The sequence below is a fragment of the Oreochromis aureus genome, linkage group 11 (genome assembly GCF_013358895.1).
Source record: "Oreochromis aureus strain Israel breed Guangdong linkage group 11, ZZ_aureus, whole genome shotgun sequence".
NCBI classification, from domain to species: domain Eukaryota; kingdom Metazoa; phylum Chordata; class Actinopteri; order Cichliformes; family Cichlidae; genus Oreochromis; species Oreochromis aureus.
Window position 1 is genome coordinate 31,448,272 of NC_052952.1, and position 21,493 is coordinate 31,469,764.

The 21,493-nt window shown below is 39.0% G+C and overlaps 1 protein-coding gene across 1 annotated transcript; it reads left to right on the forward strand.

Annotated features, from left to right (window-relative positions):
- Positions 1–2,991: 2,991 nt before the first annotated feature.
- On the forward strand, positions 2,992–19,602 carry LOC116333481 (fucolectin-1-like). The gene is made up of 6 exons (XM_031756732.2): positions 2,992–4,349; positions 4,528–4,608; positions 5,280–5,565; positions 5,913–6,067; positions 18,400–18,682; positions 19,103–19,602. The coding sequence occupies exons 2-6, from the start codon at positions 4,545–4,547 to the stop codon at positions 19,266–19,268; spliced, it is 954 nt and encodes a 317-aa protein (XP_031612592.2). The 5' UTR covers positions 2,992–4,349; positions 4,528–4,544; the 3' UTR covers positions 19,269–19,602.
- Positions 19,603–21,493: the final 1,891 nt, after the last annotated feature.

Genomic DNA, 21,493 nt, shown 5'->3' on the forward strand with positions numbered 1-21,493 from the left:
CCACATTATAGTAACAAAACAGAAAGTTGTAGGTAAACTAATTCACATAATTTTTTTGGTGTTGCTTACAGATTTTTTTCCCTGCTTTAACTACTCAAACATAATATGAGACTTATACACTGTAAAATGTAATATTGTGTTTAATTAAAAATATTAAATAGGCTGAACTCAATTTTTATCAATTTGTTATTAGAACTCAATTTAAATAAGTTACCAGTACTTTTTATGCAAAAACGCTGATAAACTCCATTTATTTGAGTTGTCTTAACTTAGAAAAACTAAGTAAGCTGGAAGTTTTGCTTCTCAGTGCGGAAGGATGAAAGATGTGTTTTGAAAATGCCACGTGACTACCGTCCTCCTCCCTCTCGGATCAGTCCGCATGTTCACGGTGCATTTTTTATGGAATATGTTGAGCAAACCTGGAGAAGCGTCAGCTCAAGATATTATTGTTGTCATTGCTGTGGATCTTTACCTGATACACTGACTTGGTGAGTAAATGTTTACTCTTATTCAAACTGATTTTGTGGCTTCTCTTAGTTTAGCACCAGGTTTAAAATCTTGCTAGCTAGTTAGTGTTAGCCTAGCGTTGCTGCTGCCGCTGGGCTCGTCTTACTTAAAAATTAACACCACAGCCTTAAAAACCTTACATAAAACTATGTGGTGAAATTTTCTGTTGATTGTTTGAAATAAATAAGTGAGATAAGAGCCCAGACAAAATTCTTCGGGAGGTGCAGCCGTTAGGGGTGGGGGTGGATAACAGAGCTCTCCGAAACGTGGAAGCACTTTTGCAAATATGTGATATTTTGATAAATTAAGTAGATATTTGAGCATTACATAGCTACATTGTCGCCTGAAAATATCTTAAAAGGTTATTTTGTGACCCAGAAAGGGTAGTCTGGGGAAAAGGAGGATCGCATTTGTCGGCCACGGTTGTCGGAGCCTGTGCGTACTTGTAAGCGCGGCAATGGCGGAGGAGCGCCGCTGAAAAACTTATTACTTTTTCTGGGTCACAAAATAAACTTTAAAGATATTTTCAGGCGAGAATGTAGCTGTGTAAATTTCAAATATCTGCTCGATTTATCAAGACATCACATATTTGCAAAAATGTCCGACGTTTTCGGAGACGTCTTTTTTTTTTTTTTTTCATGCTTTGTGGCAGCTTTAGAACATCTGTGGCATCTATTAATGTCAAATCTAGCCTTTATTTAACAACATAAGCAAACTTACAATGGTTGCACAGCCACTAAGGATCAAATCAGTTTCTGAAAAATGTTCTGTTTTTTTCTCCCTCTGCTTGCTTCTTACTGTCTTTGAGGCTCGGGACCAGCACTCCTGCTGTTGGACAGAAAGACATCAACTCAGTGGTAAGTATTTTGGTTTTCCAATATATTAGCAACTGTCAGTGACATTTATATTAATCAGGCTGAACTTTAATCATACTTTAGATCAGCCTGTTTTACTTGTTGTTTTATTTGTGCTTTGGTTTGGGGAAGTTGTTTCTTTACTGATCTTTTCCTGTCTTCTGTTGTTAGACTTGAGATATGACTGCACTATGCTGTTGCTGGTGACCACAGTTAATTCTACAAGACATGCTGTGTAAGTAAACAAACAACAACAGTTTGGTCTGCATTTCTTGAAAGATCACATCCCCAAACTTAGTTTAGAGGGTCTACACTGTATATAGTGAAGTCTGCAAGTTTTCTAACAGCAAAATCTGTTTTGTGCCCAAAATCATTTTGCACATCATTAGAATGAAAGTTATTGGTAAATGGCCTGTATTTATATAGCGCTTTTCTGGTCCCTAAGGACCCCAAAGCACTTTACATATCCAGTCATTCACCCATTCATACACACATTCACACACTGGTGATGGCAAGCTACGTTGTAGCCACAGCCACCCTGGGGCGCACTGACAGAGGGGAGGCCATGTTTGCATAGCCCTTTTTAAAATGATGCTTTCATGACATTATTGTGTGTTGGGTGGTGGTCAGGGTTATCCAGACTGACAATTTGGGACATTGAATGTCACCTCTCCGGTGGGGAGGGAGCCTGAGATTGTCTAAATTGGAGTCTGTTTTATACCAAATGCAGAAAAAAATTTTTAAGAAAGCAATTAAGTTCATGTTCCAAAAATATGATTGTTTGCTTGCAGGACAACAGGAGAGATGAGTCCTCCGTCACAGATGGTGTGGTCAGTGAAGATGGTCGCCTGCAGGTTCAAGCTCATTGCATCTCCAACCCACATCCACTGCCACTGTACTTAAGGGAAGTTAAAGACTTTCTTCTGCACTTACATTTGGATCACCTCGATCCATGACAGTCATTCAGGCAGTAATGCCTGGACTGGAAACAAGCATCCTTAAAATAATACAACATTCCAGCTCATGTGTTGGAATGGAAAACAAATGTGTTGTTTAAATTAGAGACTGCACTTGTGACAGAACAACAAATATTTTATTTTGATTATATAAGTAATGTAAGTACAAAACAAACTTGTGGTAGGCCTAAACTTATTTTCAGAATAATTACATCTGAGACTTTGTTTCATTGTAAGATTATAACAGTGATGGCAATATAATTGTTTGTTGTTCAGCAGAACAGTGTCCAGTATGTTGGCTGTTATACTTTGTTGTGTTTGAAAATAAAAGTTGGGCTGATTTTAACATCATTACAAAAATTGTTGTTAATTATTTTTAAAAATATTCATGGTACCACAAATTGTTTTTTCATTTAGTTGAACTTAACATGTTTGTCAGTAGGTAAACAATTAGTATTGTACAGTCAGAAATATCAAGTTATTGTTAATACTGCAAGTCTGCAGTATTATGTCTGTTAGGACAACTAATGTATAAGTTGTCCTAACAGTCATCTTAAGTAAGCTTTACTTAGTTTTTTTGAGGCAACGAGTTTCCATAATTTTTTTGAGTTCTGGGAACTAATTAGATTTTACAGTGTATGAGAGTTCAGTCTTACTTTTTTGGAGGGGGGGTTATATGTACTAAATTAGCACTCTTACTTTTCAAAGCTATTGTCTATACTGGTGCAGTATAAATGAACTATTTTCATGTAATTTGACAGACAAACTTGACTGTTTGTGAGCAGCAGTCAGGATGGCGCCATCTTGTGGTGACACTTTTTTTGCCTACCAGCTTTGGTCAGATTTAACCTCTTGCACAAACAAGAGAGATTACTTTTTGTCAGGTAATACAAGACTCTTTTCAGCTTAGTTTGTGCCTGTGTCTGTACAGAGCCAGGAGGTGGAGCAAGTTTACATGACTACACCGTGATGTAAATAAAACCTCAATAACATGTAGATTTCAGCAACTATCTATGTCTGTTCAAGAATAAGAGAATAAAGCTGTCTTCACATAGGTTTACTTCTTGTAAATAAAGTACATTAACATATAATCTAAAAGTTAAGAAAGTGTTTCCAAAAAGTGGTGAAATGGTTATTTTATTTTTTATTGATTTACTTTATTTGTTTTTGGTTGAACAGTAAAATTGCACTACATTCTACATTTCTCTCTTTCTGTTAGTCTAATTAAATCCACTAATTTAAAAAAAAAAGTAGTTTGTTAAAACCCATCACAAGTTTAATCAAGCACAAGAGATAAAAAATGTGGCATGGGGCCCAGTAAAAGGGGTGTACTGTTTAAATCCAAGCTGAGCTGATAACGGCACTTTATGATACCAGTACTAGGAATTTCAAACCCCAGCTGATAAATATCTGGTAGATTAGTGAGCAAAATCCTTTATATTCAACAGAAAAAGCTGTACACGAAGCACAGGGAGTGGAACAGGAGCTCTTTTTTTGCTTCAAGAATATTAGCACGGCCCTATAAATGAGAATAAATTACAATAGTGCAATAGTGTGGCATATTCAGCATAAATTTTCATATTTTGCTTATATTTGTTGAAAACTGAATATACCAGAAGCGAGTCAGTTTATTACTAAGGTTGGGGTCAGATTGACTTTACGATTTAACCCACTTGAGATAGGCTTGAGTATATGAAACCCATTTTACTTTTTCTAAAGTCTTTGTGAAATGTTTTGTTCTTGTTTTTATTAATCTTGCCACTTTTTCTATTTTTAAATCATTTTTCCTTTTTACGTTTTAGTACGCATGGTACCATAAACCTTAGAGATACATTTACCAATGCATTTTTCCAAAACATCAGGAACTGCCAATACCCTATCTTGTTTGGTAGCTGAAATGAGCCTTATCTCTATAAGGAAAAGGACAAAGTCCTCGGTGGCTTATTGAAAAACAAAGCTCATGTGCCCTGGTTGGATGTGAATGTAAGTAACAATCCTTAACAGCAGCTCCTCATCTGCGTCTGATTATAAGGTATGTAGTTTTCATTTAAAGACGTATAATATCCTCTAAGGGGGTTAAGAGGGTCACTCTTTGTTTTTACTTTAAATAAATGCGTTTTATTTTTGTTTAAGTTTAGTTTAGGCTTTAAAAAATATGTAAGTTAGGGTGAATTCAAGCACATTTCCCGAGTGTATTTCTATTTTCTCAGTGTGAACAGTAGGAACAATGAAACACATTTCAGCACTGGTTTTGCTCCTTCTCCTGGGGATGTCCTCAGCACGCACCTATCGTAAGTATGATCTGGATGTATATGGACTCTTTTTTTGTAAGGAAAAGTAGTTATGTGTAAAAAAAAAGAAGTGTAATAATAAGAGGCAACGTATTTATCACCAGGTAGAGATAGAGAGTGAAGTAACAGAAACTTAACAGAGTATAATATGCTTAGTTATTTGCAGTCACTGCAGTTTCTAGAGTTTAGAGCTGAATGTTTCATGTAAGTAAGAAAAAACATTTTTCCTTTACCACAAGTATGCAAATTATTAAATGAGACATTTAAGCAACATCATTGTCTTACGTGAGATGTGGATGTCAAAAAAAACCTTCCAAAAAACACATTAAGGAGTCAGTTTTTCAGTTTCTACAGTAAGAACATTCTTTCGAACCATTCTTTTGGCTCACCAAATTCAGCATCCTCTGTAATCATTTTGAATCATAGGTAGACTTTGCTGACTAAGCAAACTAACCAGTTGTGTTTGCTGATAATTGTGCAGCTCTACCAAATATGCCTATCCAAATATGTTCATATACTACAGTCACTGTATTACTGTAAACAGAGTTATCAAGCTAACTACATGAGGAAGTGACTAAATGAGGTACATTTGAATGGCTGCTCATTTTCAGCTGCTTGCTTGAATGCATGTCCTTTCATGATATCTTTCATTTGCATTCTGCTATTTCCAGAAAATGTGGCCCTGCGTGGCAAAGCAACCCAGTCAACCCGTATCAATGAGGTATTGTCGGCTGCCTACGCTGCAATTGATGGAAACCGTGATTCTGACCCTCGCCATGGATCATGCTCACACACCAATCGACAGACCGACCCCTGGTGGAGAGTGGACTTGCTCGAGTCCTACATTGTCACTTCCCTCACCATCACCAACAGAGGAGACTGCTGTCATGAAAGGCTCAACGGGCTGGAAATCCACATAGGCAACTCTTTGAATAATGATGGCTTAATAAATCCAAAGTTAGTAAATATAGAGGAATAAGGAATTAGCAACAATGTTGTGATTTGGCATTTTACTCATTTTTACCTTTGCAGTGTTTGTTTCTTTCTGTTTTTCCTGAACGGCAACAGGAGAGGTTGCTGTAGGACTGACATTGTTAGCTGCCCATATTCTTTTTATTGGCACTCCCTATAATAGATTCCTATATTAAGTCATCCTATTATATATTAAAATAGAGAATATCAGGTTACAGTTTTTGTAAATTTTGTCAGCAAATTCCACTAATTGAAAATGATCACGCTGACTATCAAATGTTCTGATATTTGCTGCCATGGTAACTTGTATTTTCTCACACACTTTTTGTTAGGGTTGGAAAAATTTCAGAAGTTGGTGCAGGCAAATCCTACACTGTGAATTTCGCTGGTCGTGTGGAGGGGCGTTATGTAACTTTGACTCTTCCTGGTTCACAAAGGATCCTCTCACTCTGTGAAGTGGAAGTCTACGGATATCACGCTCCAACTGGTGAGAATGTGAACTACTACATGAGCTGCACGGTATGCAGCTCTATCGCCAAACTCTGGTATCCAAACTTTCAAGCTGATATTAAAGCAGTTTAATAATAGATATTTATTATCATTACTGTTCATCACTGTAACCATGATGACAAAGAGTTTGCTTCATGAATTTTTTTAATTTAAATTAAAACAAAAAAAAAGAAATACTATTGTATTGTATAAATGAGATTAACGCTGACAGCACTATTTCCTATTGATTTCTATGAACTAACTTCAGTAAGGCCTTCAGTGACACTATCAATACATCTGTTAGCCCACATTCCTATAAAGAACTCTTTATCATTAATCAATACTTTGATTTTAAATATGATCAGTTCATCTTTTTTTAAGAAGCTAAAGGCTTTTAAGGTGGAAGTATTTAAATCATTAATTCAGAAGCCTTTACTTGATCCAGCTTTCTTGTCCAGCCTAAAAAGAAAAAATAGGATTCATAATTCAAAAGCATAGAAACAGGACTAGTAAAGTGTTGGGATTTAGAGATTCTTTTATTGCTGCCATATACTCTGCCTTATGATAAATGCATTAATAACATGTTCTACAGTATTATTTTATCAGTAATATTGTTTACAGGGTTCATATTGCATTGAATATGTTTGTCATCACATTCATTTTATTTACAGGTTGAGTTCATTCTATACACAATGCATAACTGTGCTTGTTTAGAGTTGATGTTCTATCCAAGAGGGTTTTAAGCTTCACTGGTGAGAGTGTCCAGGTGATACATGTTGACGGAAGATGAGAACATAGCAGGTTAATTGCATGCATGCTTACAATACACATAAATCTAGTAGCAGGCCTGAGCGAAGGCCCAAGTGTCTTCTGCTTCTTATTTGAGACCTGCGCCAATTCAGTCTACTTAGTGATTGAGGACGAGGGTCCATTATTAGCCCTTAGAGGCCCTGAAGCTTGAAGTTATTACCTTAAAAGGAAGGTGTTATCAAAGAGAGAAGTTATATGTCTGTTTATAGTTATTAGAGATGTACAAGATGTACCCTTGTCTGTAAACAATGACTGGACATAATGTATTTTTGACCTGTATTGACGTGTATGTGGGGGTGTGATCCTCTATGCTATAAAACCAGAACTCAGTGTATTTTTGTCAGAGCAAATAAGCCATATGCTGATGGTTGTTCTCCGTTGTCAATAAACTCATCGTTTGATTGTACTTTTCTGGGCCTCCGTTGTTTGTTGTCTGGTCTACAGTTGATCGATCTCGCTTCAGTATACATGCTCCGGCCCTTCAAACCTGTGTTTAAGGAATGAAATCAAATTAATCATCATGTCAAATCTTTTCTTGGCTCCATCCACAGCCTGCATCCTTGGAACTTCCTAGAAACAAAAACCTGTATGTTAACCAGAACTTCACATTTCATACTCAGTTTTTCCCCACTTATGATCCAATCTGTGTTATAAGAAAGAAAACTTAAAACAGAAAAGTTATCAGTCATGTGTCTAACCTTAGTCCAGTCTTTATCTCAGTGTCCAGTCGGTCCAACCTATGGTCTGCTTCATCCGTCCAGTCACCATCCATTTACACACATTCACTCACATGCATTAACATCAGGTATTGCTGACAGTGGAGACTATCTCGCAAATATTCAGTCTTCACTCTCAGCAACATCAACTCATTTATTTGTTTTACTTTGTTTTTAAGAAAATAGTTCTTTCTGCTTTTAGACTGGATTGGCTCGCGGCAATCCTTTTAGACAGAGACTTAGCCTTCTCCTCTGCCCATTGTAATCTGGAGAAGATCACCTTTACGTTTGTTCTCCCGAGACTTTTTGTCAGCGCTGTTATCCACTCTTTTGCAGGCCTGCTTAGAACAAAAATGAGAAAAAGAGAGCTGATTATTGGCTCATCCAAACACAAAACAAAATCACCTGACAGGTTTTTCTAAGTGCACTGTTACAAAAATGATGGACCCCCTTAGACATGTGCATGTTTGATAAAACTCCCTCTATTAAAATAAGAAAACAACACAAATCAAGACGATAAACAGACTCCTATGCTAAACCTGCAACCTGCTATCTGATCTTCATGGTAAATGGTAAATGGCCTGTATTTATATAGCGCTTTCTAGTCCCTAAGGACCCCAAAGCGCTCTACATATCCAGACATCCACCCATTCACACACACATTCACACACTGGTGATGGCAAGCTACATAGTAGCCACAGCCACCCTGGGGCGCACTGACAGAGGCGAGGCTGCCGAACACTCATGAACTCTTTTGTATTCTAAGGTTAATGCATTTTCTGTTTGTGTGTATGATTGTGTATATGTTTCTTTTCGTGGTTTTTCAGACTCCCTCACAAGGTTCCACTTAAACAGTCAGTTTTTCTCTTTCCCAAATTTGATCTCCCTCCTTAAATAACAACATTCCTTGTCCTCAGCCAGAAGTTAAAGCTTGATTTTCAGGTTCAGGGAACAATTCACCCTGTAAGACAGTGAGTGTCTCCCCTCTTTGGCTCATCACTCGTCATTGTTAATGACATTTCCCCCTCTGCCCCAGCGGCTTTACCCTTGAAGTCCCGTCTCCACCAGTGAGTCCAGCTCACTTAGGGACCTAGGTTCAAGCAATCGTGACTGCGCCTTGCCTTAGGTTGTCCCAGGGTTTCGAGGTGGGATCTTACCCGTCATGGGCTGGCGTCCAGCCTTCCATGCTTCGCCTGATACGGGGGCCAACTGGGCACGGGTGCTATGAGGGAGGGACACACTGACTCTGGAAATCAAAGGAGTGTAAGCTGCTTTCTTCATTTCATCAGTATATTATGCTATCTCACTTCTTGATTATTCCCAACATTTCACCTGTAACAATTTGTGTACGTGTGTTTTCTATTCATTAATGTAATTGTTAGTTCATGTATTTATTTTCTCAGTCTTTCTTTTTCTAAAACATGTAATTAATATATTTTATTACTTTTTCTTAAGACATTCAGTCTCTAATTCCTCTGTTTTCATGCTGCAACGTCTCTCCCCAGCTATAATCAGACTTCCTGTTTGACGCACACAGTTCTCTCTCAGGCCTCCTCTATTCACGCACTCTCCTATGAGTTATTATTACTTATTTATAATTTTGTACAAATCACACAGAATCATTCAAATCAAGTACTCACAACATTCACACACTTAGAAGCACTCAAAATACGCTTTCCTAAGAGTATTTTATCAAACATGCTTGCTTAGAATCAGAAAGAGCAAGTAGACAACACTCAGTGCGTCTGTCCTCTTAAAAAGAAGAGAAATAAACACCTATGGGACAATTCTCCCCATCTTAGACGAAATGTGACCTTAAATGTCCGTTTCCAAGTCATGTTCTTCTCTACACATGACTCTTGGCCTCCAGGGCATAAAACTTTAAACCTAAGTTTTTACTTTTACCAGAACTAGTACTTTACCAGAACCCTCATACGTCCAATAAGACTGCTATATGTGCAATTCTTTCTTTGACAAAGTTGTATCTTGTATTTTCTTACTCAGCTGTATATAGTATTGGTATTCTATTTTATTCTATTCTACTTTATTTTATTGCATTCCAGTGTTTTCTAATTTCTGCTGCATAACTTTGCACTTTTGCTTTAACAAAACAAATTTCCCAGCTGTGGGACTAATAAAGGTCATCTTTATCTTTAACTAGCCCTAACCTAAATCCTGTCTCATCCACTGCTGAAATTCTAGTTCAATGAACACATGTGTTGCAGTTTTAAAATTAAAGAGGAAGTAACTCACACCCAAGTACTGTGTGTGTGTGTTAATGTCTGTGTCCCTTTAAATGAAAAAAGGTGAACACATGTGGTGAGTTTTCCTCAATTTACACAAAATATGACATTAAATATCCTTTTCTAATTCCTGTTCTTCTTTAAACACCATGAATGACCTCCAGGTCATAACCTTTGGACTTATAACTCTGATATAAGTCCACACAGCGCACTCAAGCACAGAGAAAATTCAACCTCAGTGCTTCAGAATTCTCCTCAAAATTCAGAAACTGTTTCTGTCATTTATCTCCCAAGAACTTCATCATATGGACCTCGCTGGGTCCAGTAATCTTCAGCACACGTATCTCACTGCAGCCAGTGAAGATTTAAAAACAGTTTATTGTCTCAGTTTACCCAGTATTAACTTATCAGGTGGACCGCAGCCGATCCATACATCTCAACACAATCGTGTGTTCACATTTACACAACTTATTCTTTACTTGTATCACAACACATCTAGTAATATCATCAGAATTACTTCAACATGGTAACCATTGATTTTCCTTTAAAATCAACTTACCCTTAAAACTCAAGATCACAGCTGACTCGATTCTCTGAAATCCTGAGTCAGTTAAAACACCTGCTCAACTCACGGTGTTCTTTTCTCGGACCCCTTCGTCCGAGCTCACTCTTTACCCCAGCATCTCAACCGGAATGTTACCAGATCTTCATAGACCCAAAAGTAAGCATATTATTATTTCCCTTAGTCAAAAGTGAAGCCGTTCTTCACCCAGTAATTCTTAATGCAACAGCCTTTGTGTTTTGAAACTAAAAAGAGGAAGGAACAGCGCCCAATTTAAACTGCGCATGCTGTCACTGAACAACACACACACACAGACACAGACCCAGGGCAATTCTTCCTGGATCATTTATCAACGTTCGAACAAACACAGTCCGCATTGATTATTTTCTGGACCTCAGCAGATCCACCAAAATTCATATAAATATATCAGCCATTAACCGATTTATTTCTTTTCCTCAGACCGCGCCGGATCTGTTACTTCAGCACAATAAACACTGATTTTCCTTCAAAATCAGTTTACCAAGAGCCACAAAACCATTTCTGACTCGATTTTCTGAACTTCTGTGTCACTTAAACATCCTGACAACACCAGGTGTTTTCTGTCGGACTTCCTCGTCCGAACTTAATCCTTTTACTTAAAAATAAGCGTCTCCCAAAATGATCCTCTTGATCATTAGCTATTCACCGAGCCCACAACTCTCGGCAACACCACCTGACGTATGCCCACGCCGGAGCTCCTCTTTGAAGTCTCAAAGAAGTACAGGTTTCTCCAATCCCGTGAGTTTGACACTTATTAAACCATAAGCTGACCAATAACTCTTATATTCTTCTCTATTCTTAAACATGCATTGGTCTCTTTTTCTTCTTTACCATGAATTACCATATAACCTTTTAACTCAGTACTGTCTGTTTCTCAAAGTTTCATTATCCTTGCTTCAAAGCTTCTCATTACTTCCAAGTTACTCATTCATTACTTCAACGTTTTACTTTATTCTCGAGAATTCAGTTTTACCCCTACTGCGCCAATTTAGTAGTTAAGATCATCTACTCAGCGAACAGATAATTTAGAATTCACCCAATTTGCACAAATTTGCTTATTGAACAGGTTTGTGCGTACCTCTTAATCTTTTTTAGACCGGTCTCCTGTTCGCCTCATATCAGATCCAACCTTCGGCCACATTAGTTCTCTCTGATCTAATCTAGAAACTTCACGGTCTGCCGTACACAGAATCTCTTTTCCCTTTTCTTTGACAAGAGATACTCAAAAATTCTGCAAATTCTCTCCACTCAGGAGGAGGCTCACAGCTTTATTTATTACTCTGTTTCTTGTTGGATTAAAATAACTCTTATATTAGAATCACCCTGTCCAGTGATACTGTATTTCAAAATCACCAAAGGCACGCTCACAAAACAGGAAAATGCTTCAGCAGCCTTAATGGGATCCCCGTGGGCCTCTGACTGTCTATTTCCAAGCACCTATAATGAAACACCGGCACAATGAGCATGCCCTTTATCTACCCCTCATTTAATCAATGTATCTATTCTTTGTTAAAATTAAAAGGGGAAGTGACCGCACCCAAATTTTAACTGCGCACTTTTCACCAGCAAAAAGAACGGAAAAAGAGACTTTTACAGCCTCTCTCACACACAGCCTGCAGCCGGCTGGCACTTAAATCATTTCAGACAGTTTCTTACGTCACGGTTTCCAGCTGTATGAGTGGGTCCCTACGACCCGGATATACACACCGCTGCTCGTCTTTAAGAGACGTCAACAGGTCTGCAAATTCTCCAGGAATATCAACAAAAACACAGCTTTTCTTGGCCCACGGTGGTCCACAAATTTTCACTGACCACGGCGGGTCCACAAATGCATAGGTAATACTTTTAATCGTCTCTCATAGCTCACAGTATTTATTCTCAGAGTTACTTCAACACAACAGACCTTAGTTTCACTTTACTGCTCGGGTGGCTTTACTGCAAAACCTCAAGCTTACGGCTGACCTGAGTTTCTCTTAAATCATATATCAATTTCCTCGGACTCTTGCGTCCGGTATTTTACTCTTTTTCTCACAATTAAGTGTCTCCCTAACAATGATCCTCTGCGATCACCAGGGCTATATCTGAGGCCACAAAATCTCAGTGGGGCCCTTCCCCCAGTTTAATACCCAGGAAACGTCTTTCCCGGGGGTGGAGTCCTCCGGCTCCGTGACTTTTTAGACACTTATAATCTCTTTATTCCTCTCTATTTCCTTAAAACAACATCTCTAGTTACTTTTAGCTCAGTACTGCTTTTTCCAAGCGACCATGAACACAACAAATTACTTTTAGCTCAGTACTGCTTTTTCTGAGCGACCGTGAACACAATACTACTACTTTAAGTTTCACTTTCGTTGCAACAAAGGTTTTCGTTTCAAACAAAACTCAAAACAGAGATCAACGGATGACCACTTGACTACATATTCTAGAATTATAATCCACTACAGCACAATTTCAGTTTAAGAGGTTTGTGCCTTACCTTTTTGTGGGCCCAATAGTCAAGCCATCACCGTGACGTCTGCCGTTCGATCACCTGATCTGGCCTCGACCTCCGCCGACAACAAACACCTGTACCTCTTACTGCTGATCTTTAGTTGCCCTGCATCCTCCACCAAATGAAGCGAGATCGATCAACTGTAGACCAGACAACAAACAACGGAGGCCCAGAAAAGTACAATCAAACGATGAGTTTATTGACAACGGAGAACAACCATCAGCATATGGCTTATTTGCTCTGACAAAAATACACTGAGTTCTGGTTTTATAGCATAGAGGATCACACCCCCACATACACGTCAATACAGGTCAAAAATACATTATGTCCAGTCATTGTTTACAGACAAGGGTACATCTTGTACATCTCTAATAACTATAAACAGACATATAACTTCTCTCTTTGATAACACCTTCCTTTTAAGGTAATAACTTCAAGCTTCAGGGCCTCTAAGGGCTAATAATGGACCCTCGTCCTCAATCACTAAGTAGACTGAATTGGCGCAGGTCTCAAATAAGAAGCAGAAGACACTTGGGCCTTCGCTCAGGCCTGCTACTAGATTTATGTGTATTGTAAGCATGCATGCAATTAACCTGCTATGTTCTCATCTTCCGTCAACATGTATCACCTGGACACTCTCACCAGTGAAGCTTAAAACCCTCTTGGATAGAACATCAACTCTAAACAAGCACAGTTATGCATTGTGTATAGAATGAACTCAACCTGTAAATAAAATGAATGTGATGACAAACATATTCAATGCAATATGAACCCTGTAAACAATATTACTGATAAAATAATACTGTAGAACATGTTATTAATGCATTTATCATAAGGCAGAGTATATGGCAGCAATAAAAGAATCTCTAAATCCCAACAATACCTAATATGATATGACTAACCTTTTTCTTTTAATCTCCTAAGCTCGAGTGAAGGATTTTGAGTTTGTAACACATAAGATGTGTCACAAAAGGGGGGAGTTACAGGATTTAAGGTTTAATTTGAAATGGGTTTTAGGATCGTTTTATGACGTTTGGGGTTTTTGATAATTTAGATATGGTAAAATTGAGGGAGAAATTGTTATTTTCATGTTCTTTTTGATCTGTTTTTATGCTCAGATGGTGATGGTTTATATCTTACCCTGGGTGTGTTTAATAAGGCTAACAGTGTTGCTCACACACATGAAGGGCATGGAGATTAAGTAAAGTTAATATAAAGGACAGAGACCACAGCGACCACAGGGGGGCAAGAATCCTGGAAGCCTGAGATCGAATGGAACCAACCAAAGAAAGGAGAAAAACAGAGCACGAATACACCGAGTTGTTTATATTATAAAGAAGATCAAAAGCTTGTTAGACATAGGTTATAATGGAAGCATAAAAGGGATGAGAGGAACTTTACATAACATAGAAATCCTGCAACAATTTGTAAATTGCCCAAACACAGTGTTCAGACCGGATATGCGCTACCCGTTAAAGGGGGCGAAGAAATCAGGCCTAAGTTTGAAAAATGAAATGGGTTAACTCGATAGAGGATGTTTCCAAAGGTCGAGAAAATAATGTAGGACCTTTTACCAGGAGAAAGCTAATTGTATCTTTTACACTTTACAGTGTGCACTGAGGGAAGTCAGGAATAGTTTAAAAAATTGAACTAGGTGGAAAGGGGGTGTAGCAAGTAGATTTAGGGCAGCTCACAGCCTGGCGTAAACGCAAGGTGCTGTCACACAGCTTAAGTTGAGTTTTTCCTTCCCACTGTTGCCAAAGTGCTTGCTCATAGGGCGTCACAAGATTGTTGGGTTTTTCTCTGTATCTATGAAGCGCCTGGAGGCAATTTTTGTTGTGATTTAGCGCTATATAAATAAAATTCAATTGAATTGTATTGAAGTAAACTTAATGTGATAAATTAGGAATTAGTTCATTTCTCAAGTGAAAAATGAAAAAGGGGGACTGGTGTTAGGAATAAAAGAAATATTTTTAATGTGTATCTGCTCATTATCCTGTTTTATGTACTTTAATAATGAAGGCTTGTAGAGCAAGGCCACCTTTGACTCACAAACAAGTGCTCAGCCAGATTGAAAAACAGGAAGTTTTAGTGCACAAGGCATATTAATAGATATAGACACAAAAAAGAGGAACTCCCCATATAAACAACGTTCAAGCCTGTGTGACGTGTAAAGTACCGAAATAACACCATATAGGTCACAGCTGATGATTCTAATGTTAGAGAGCTCTTGCAACTGGCGTCTGAGCTGTGCAGAGGTCTCTCACCCCCGGAAGATGATTGAATAAAGAAAGACAGGTACTTATGTATGTCAGCATAAGGTGGAGTCCAACAGAAGCAAGGCACCCTACATGCATACAGCATGCACCAGGGGTTGCCAAAATAATATAGAAAACAGCACATGTAGTGAGAGAACACCCACCAAAAAGTTCTGACTACACATAGTGTGGTGGCATATGTGAACTCGCAGGCGTTCACGATGACATCATTAGCACAACAGAGACTGAGTAAAGTTTTAGATCCTCCGAATCTGACATTTACACATGAAGGAATCAATCAGGAGAACCTCATGATTGTACTAAGAAAGCAGAAGTTGAAGGGAAAGTTAGGGAAGATTTACAAGCAGAACCTATCCCTGGAGCTGAGGATTGGTTCATAGATGGCTGCTGTCATCGTGATGAAGAAGGATCGAAAGCAGGCTATGCTATAGTCTGCAAGCAAGGAACTGAATTTGAGCCCACGAGGAACTCCAGCAGTGGAAGGAGCCACGCTGGACGGGTCCTTATGAGGTCGTTGCCAGAACAACTACAGCAGTTCAACTGAAAGGGAAAGGCGATGCCTGGTATCATTGGTCGCAGTGTGCGCCAGCACATGAGAGCTTGCCAGAGGAAAACTGGTCTTCAACTAACACAGGTGGTAACGAGCAGAGGCAAAATAAATCCTCTCACCTGTGCAACAGGCCAACCAGTAGTCTACCTGGGAGGCCGAAGAGAGAAGAGGAGCAGCGCAGAAGGTCGCCACGCTAGCAGAAAGGAGCGGTGACAAGTTGAGGACTCCACAAAAGCAGGGGAGTTTCATTCCAGGATATAAAGTTTATATAACATGATGCAAACACACGAGTCAGAGACACATAATGAGAAAACTGATTAGAATGTTCCTTACAACTACATGTTTATTGTATGCAATGATATTAATGATGGCTGTGTTGTTTATTGTTTATATTTTGCAGGGCACTCCGGACTTGTCTGAACACGGAGGCCAGTCCAGCCCAGCACTTCCTGAGACTGTACTTGCCAATACGGGATCGGTAAAAACGACAAAAGCGCGAGGTGTCAGGTAAAGGTGATGAGTGTCTCAGCATGACTAATGGCATAGAGTTGAATTATGTTAAAGGGTCTACCCGCTCATTCATGTTTGATTTGTGTGACGTCATTAAGTGTACAGGAGCTAGTAGTAGCTGGAGAGCATATGATGTATGGGTCTGCAATCACCCCATGATATGCTTAGGGTAAATTTAGTTGATGCAAAGTCTAAGCCGTTCGCAGAAACCTTAATCACCATTCTGACTGATCAGATGGTAACTTCGAGAACAGTAGCTCAAAAGGAACAGGAACCAAAAGAGAGATTACTTCTGACGACAGATTACTCTAGACTGAAGCCTAAGGATTTGATAAAGCGTGCCACCGGTTTCAAGGACAGTAACCTCTGGCTTGATTGGGTGGCTCAAAATGCTAGAGAACAACATGTATCTGACTGTGTTGCCTGTGCTTCAGTTAGGCAGGTAAAGGCTATTCCACAACACAACACACGTACCTTAGCCGCCAGAGGTAAGAGACATATTTTGGCCGAAAGAGGGACCCAGGGTACACATGCATATGACCCTAGGTTAAACTCTCCGACCTGGATAGACTCTATTGGAGTGCCCAGGGGAGTTCCAGACGAGTACAAGCTGGTAAATCTGGTAGCTGCAGGATTTGAAAGTATATTTCTTTGGGTGACACCTAACAAGAATGTTGATCGCATTAACTATGTTCATTGCAACCTGCTGAGACTCTCTAACCTAACCAGGGACGCCATGATGGGGTTCGCAGAACAATTGGGTCCGAGTTCACTGACGGGAGAGCAAAATCGAATTGTCTAAAACCATGCATGAACACTCAGGTATCGAAAATCTGCTGGCGTCCTGGATGACATCTGTGTTTGGACAATGGAAAGGTGTGGCTATGTCAGTGATGTTTTCTTTTACTGTACTTTTGGGAATACTGGTCATCGCTAGTTGTTGTACTAACTTCAGTAAGGCCTTCAGTGACACTATCAATACATCTGTTAGCCCACATTCCTATAAAGAACTCTTTATCATTAATCAATACTTTGATTTTAAATATGATCAGTTCATCTTTTTTTAAGAAGCTAAAGGCTTTTAAGGTGGAAGTATTTAAATCATTAATTCAGAAGCCTTTACTTGATCCAGCTTTCTTGTCCAGCCTAAAAAGAAAAAATAGGATTCATAATTCAAAAGCATAGAAACAGGACTAGTAAAGATTACTAATGATCTCTTTATTGTCTCTGGGAGCGGACTCATCTCTGTACTCGTATGTTGTTGGACGTTACTGCATTTGGTAACTCTGATCAAAACATTTTACAAAAGTAACTTCTCATTTCTAGAATACAACACTGACATGAAGAGAAATGTGTTGAAAATTATAGTTATCTGACATATCCTAATCTGGTCACATAAACAACAAGTTTTTCGCTCACAGAAAAATTATTCCATTAGAGAATATTATCAGAAGTCAGAGCATATATTTTCACTACTGTCCAGTTATTGGAGAAGTGGCATGGCTCTAGCAATAAAGTGAACGCTGCAATCTTCGATTCTAATGAAAACATAGATGAGCTTGAAAGGAAGGCTCTAGATTTACTGGTAAATATATGCCCAAACCCTCACCCATGGCCACGAGCTTTGGGTAGTGACCAGAACAATCACACTGAAGATATGAAGAGTGGAAGTGAGCTTCCTCTGTGGGGTACCTGGGGTCAGCCTTAGTTATACAGTGTGGAGCTCATTTGAGAGGGGATAAACGTAAAGTCGCTACTCCTCCACAACAAAAGGAGTCAGTTAAGGTGGTTTGACATCTGACTTGGATGCCTCCTTGGTGGCTGGTAGGTGTAACCAGTGAAGGCAGATGGAATGACCTCCCTGTGCCTGGTTCTGTGCGGAGTCTCTTTGTACAAAGAGAGAGTTCTTCCTTCCCACTGTTGACAAGTGCTTTCTTATGCTGGATCACCTGATTGTTGGGGTTTTATCTCAGATATTTTAGAGTTTTACCTTATAATAAAAAGCATTTTAAGGTAAATAAAACTGAATTGAAAAATTTAATTGAACGCAATGCATTTCTTGATACCTAATCGTAATTATTGACAAGACATCAATGTTTAATATTTTTTCATGAATTTGTTCTTTTGCAGGAGAAAATCTTGCACTTCAAGGAAAAGCCTCACAGTCATCACTCTATACAATTGGTATTGCCTATAATGCCATAGATGGAAATCATAACAGCATATGGGACGGGGCATCATGCACTCATACAAAACAAGACTTCAGTCCCTGGTGGCGACTCGATCTGCGCAAAACCCATAAAGTTTTTTCTGTTAAGGTACTGAATTTAAAAGATCCTGTCTCAGAACGACTAAATGGAGCCGAGATCCGCATTGGAGATTCTCTTTACAACAATGGCAACTTTAATCCCAGGTACAATGCACACTAAAAACTGCAACTTTAATAGAAATTGAATTAATTACAAACTGGAACTAGGGACATTTGCATCTTCCAAAACTGATGATAGCAAATTTATTGTACAGCAGTGGGTTGATAAAATACAAATCATAAATGTGAACCATGTTCAGGTTAATGTGGGAGTCCAAATAAATGAGGTAAAGAATATTAGTCCTCTTAAAGGAAAATACCAAAATCCAAACAGAAAATGAGTATGAACAAAAATTTCTGTGATTCCACTCATAGAAAGCAAGAACCTTATCTGACTTAATTTGCCCAATATCACCTTCGGGGTTGTCACATCTTGCAGCTCTACACTGCCAAGTGAAGAATCCAATGTGAAACGCCCTCTTAAACGTCTTGGGTTAACCAAATAATCTCTGCTTCTTCTGCCAGGTGTGCTGTGATCTCAAGCATCCCAGGAGGTTCCATTCAAGAGTTCCACTGTAACGCGAGTGACGGGATGGGGATGGACGGCCGCTATGTTAACATAGTCATCCCTGGAAGAAATGAATACCTGACTCTGTGTGAGGTGGAAGTGTATGGCTCTGTCCTCGATTAGCTGTAAAGCTTGTGAAGAATAACTGTGCAAGGTTTCTCTTACAGTTTTAGATACACAATAACTCAAAAGTGTTTTCCCAAATTCAAAGGGACATGCAAAAACAAATAAACAAAAAACAAAATCGCAACAAAAGTGTAATTTATTAGAATAAATTGTGCTGGAGGAAAAACAATATTATTAAGACTTGATTTGTGAAAATCAATACTTGTACAAATACAATATTTTTATATTTATGCATATTTTATTGTCAAAATGTTTCGGCTGTATATTAATTCTGAACTGATAATTGTAATGTGTAACCTTTGCTTTAAAGATTTATTTGTAAATAATTAAATTTACTCAAAAAAACATTCCATGTGTGTCTGAATAGCATTACATAGTGAATGAAAACTTTACAAAATAAATGGGGGACATTAAAGACTCTTTTCCATTAGTACCTACTCATATTGACTCGGCATTGTTCGCCACAGTTTTCAGTGTTTTCCATTAGGTCATGGTACCTGGTACCAGGTACTTTTTTAGTACCTGCTCGCCCAGGGTTCCAAGCGATCCATTAGGTACTAAAATGCGATGTCATCAGACTGCATGTCACCGATTGGCTGGTCAGTAGCGTCACTCAAGGAGTAATGAGAGCATCTCATTCAGAAAAATTAAAACCGCCATTTTTGAAACTCAGCAATGAAGGAAATGACTACAAAAAACAAGGCTGTGTTCCCTGAGTCTAACGAAAGCCACAGACCGAGCAGCAGGTATATTTTTGCTTCAACGTCCACCTGCCACGCGTTGCTATGACAGCCACGCAGTACCAGATTGTAATGAAAAACCAGTCAAAGTCGAGTCGAGGCGATCTGTGGCGAGTCAATCCGAGGAGGCACTAATGGAAAAGGAGCTTAATTCACAGGGAAGAAATCCAGTGGAGGCCTGGGGAACCTCCTATACTGGAAACAAAAGAGGCTCTAATCAGTGATCCCAATTGTGTTAATCCCAGTGAATGAATGGATTTTAAATTCTTACTCAACCGCTCCACCAACCCATCAGTGGTCATGAGTCGTCTCAGGTGGGACAGGTCGGCCCACCATCGTTTGCTGTCCCCATGGTGTTGCCGGTCACGCTGTTAAATGGTCCTCCACCAGTGTCATTGCTGCCTCCAGCCGTTCCAGCTGGTGGGCCCACCACAAAACGAATGACCACCTCCTCCATCTGCTCTTCACCTGGCATGGGACTAAATGGATGCTAATTGTGGATCATCTAATTGTTGAAGTTTTCTCTTTATCATGGTTTTTACCTTACAATCTGAAGAACCGTAAAGCAGCTGCTGCTGTCAATTGCTTTTCTATAAATAAAATGGAATTGAAACATTTTACTGGCAAACATCAAGGTGTAATTATTTTTATACATTCGTGGTTTTGCAGGAGAAAATCTTGCGCTTCAAGGAAAAGCCACACAGTCTTCGCTCTATGAATTTGGCATCGCTTATAATGCCATAGATGGGAATCGTAACAACATCTGTGAGAGGCATTCTGCAGTCACACAAGAAACAAGCAACTCACATTGAGTAACTCAACAGAATAAGTTACAAACTACATTTTGGGGCATGTGTTCTGTAATCTGTAGTGGAATACATTTTAAAAGTAACCTTCCCAACACTGAGTTCAAGGATTCCAGAGTAATGGGAGACATGAAATGGATGGTCACTATGTTAACAGTCGTCCCTGGAAGACATGAATACCTGACTCTGTGTGAGGTGAAAGGGACTAGAAAGGGACGAGAAAGAGAGAGCATATTTCTCCTGTTTTGGCTTCCCTTCATTGGCTTCCTGTTAAATCCAGAATTGAATTCAAAATCCTGCTCCTCACATACAAGGTCTTAAATAATCAGGCCCCATCTTATCTTGACCTTATAGTACCATATCACCGCATTAGAGCACTTCGCTCTCGCACCGCAGGCTTACTTGTTGTTCCTAGAGTATTTAAAAGTAGAATGGGAGGGAGAGCCTTCAGTTTTCAAGGACCTCTTCTGTGGAACCAACTTCCTGTTTGGATTCAGGAGACAGACACTATCTCTACTTTTAAGATTCCTTTTATATTCCTTTTATATATTTTGTAATATATCTATTTCATAGCTAAAGCACTTCTGGGTGGATGCAAACTGCATTTCGTTGCCTTGTACTTGTGACGTGCAATGACAATAAAGTTGAATTCTATTCTATTCTATTCTATTCTATT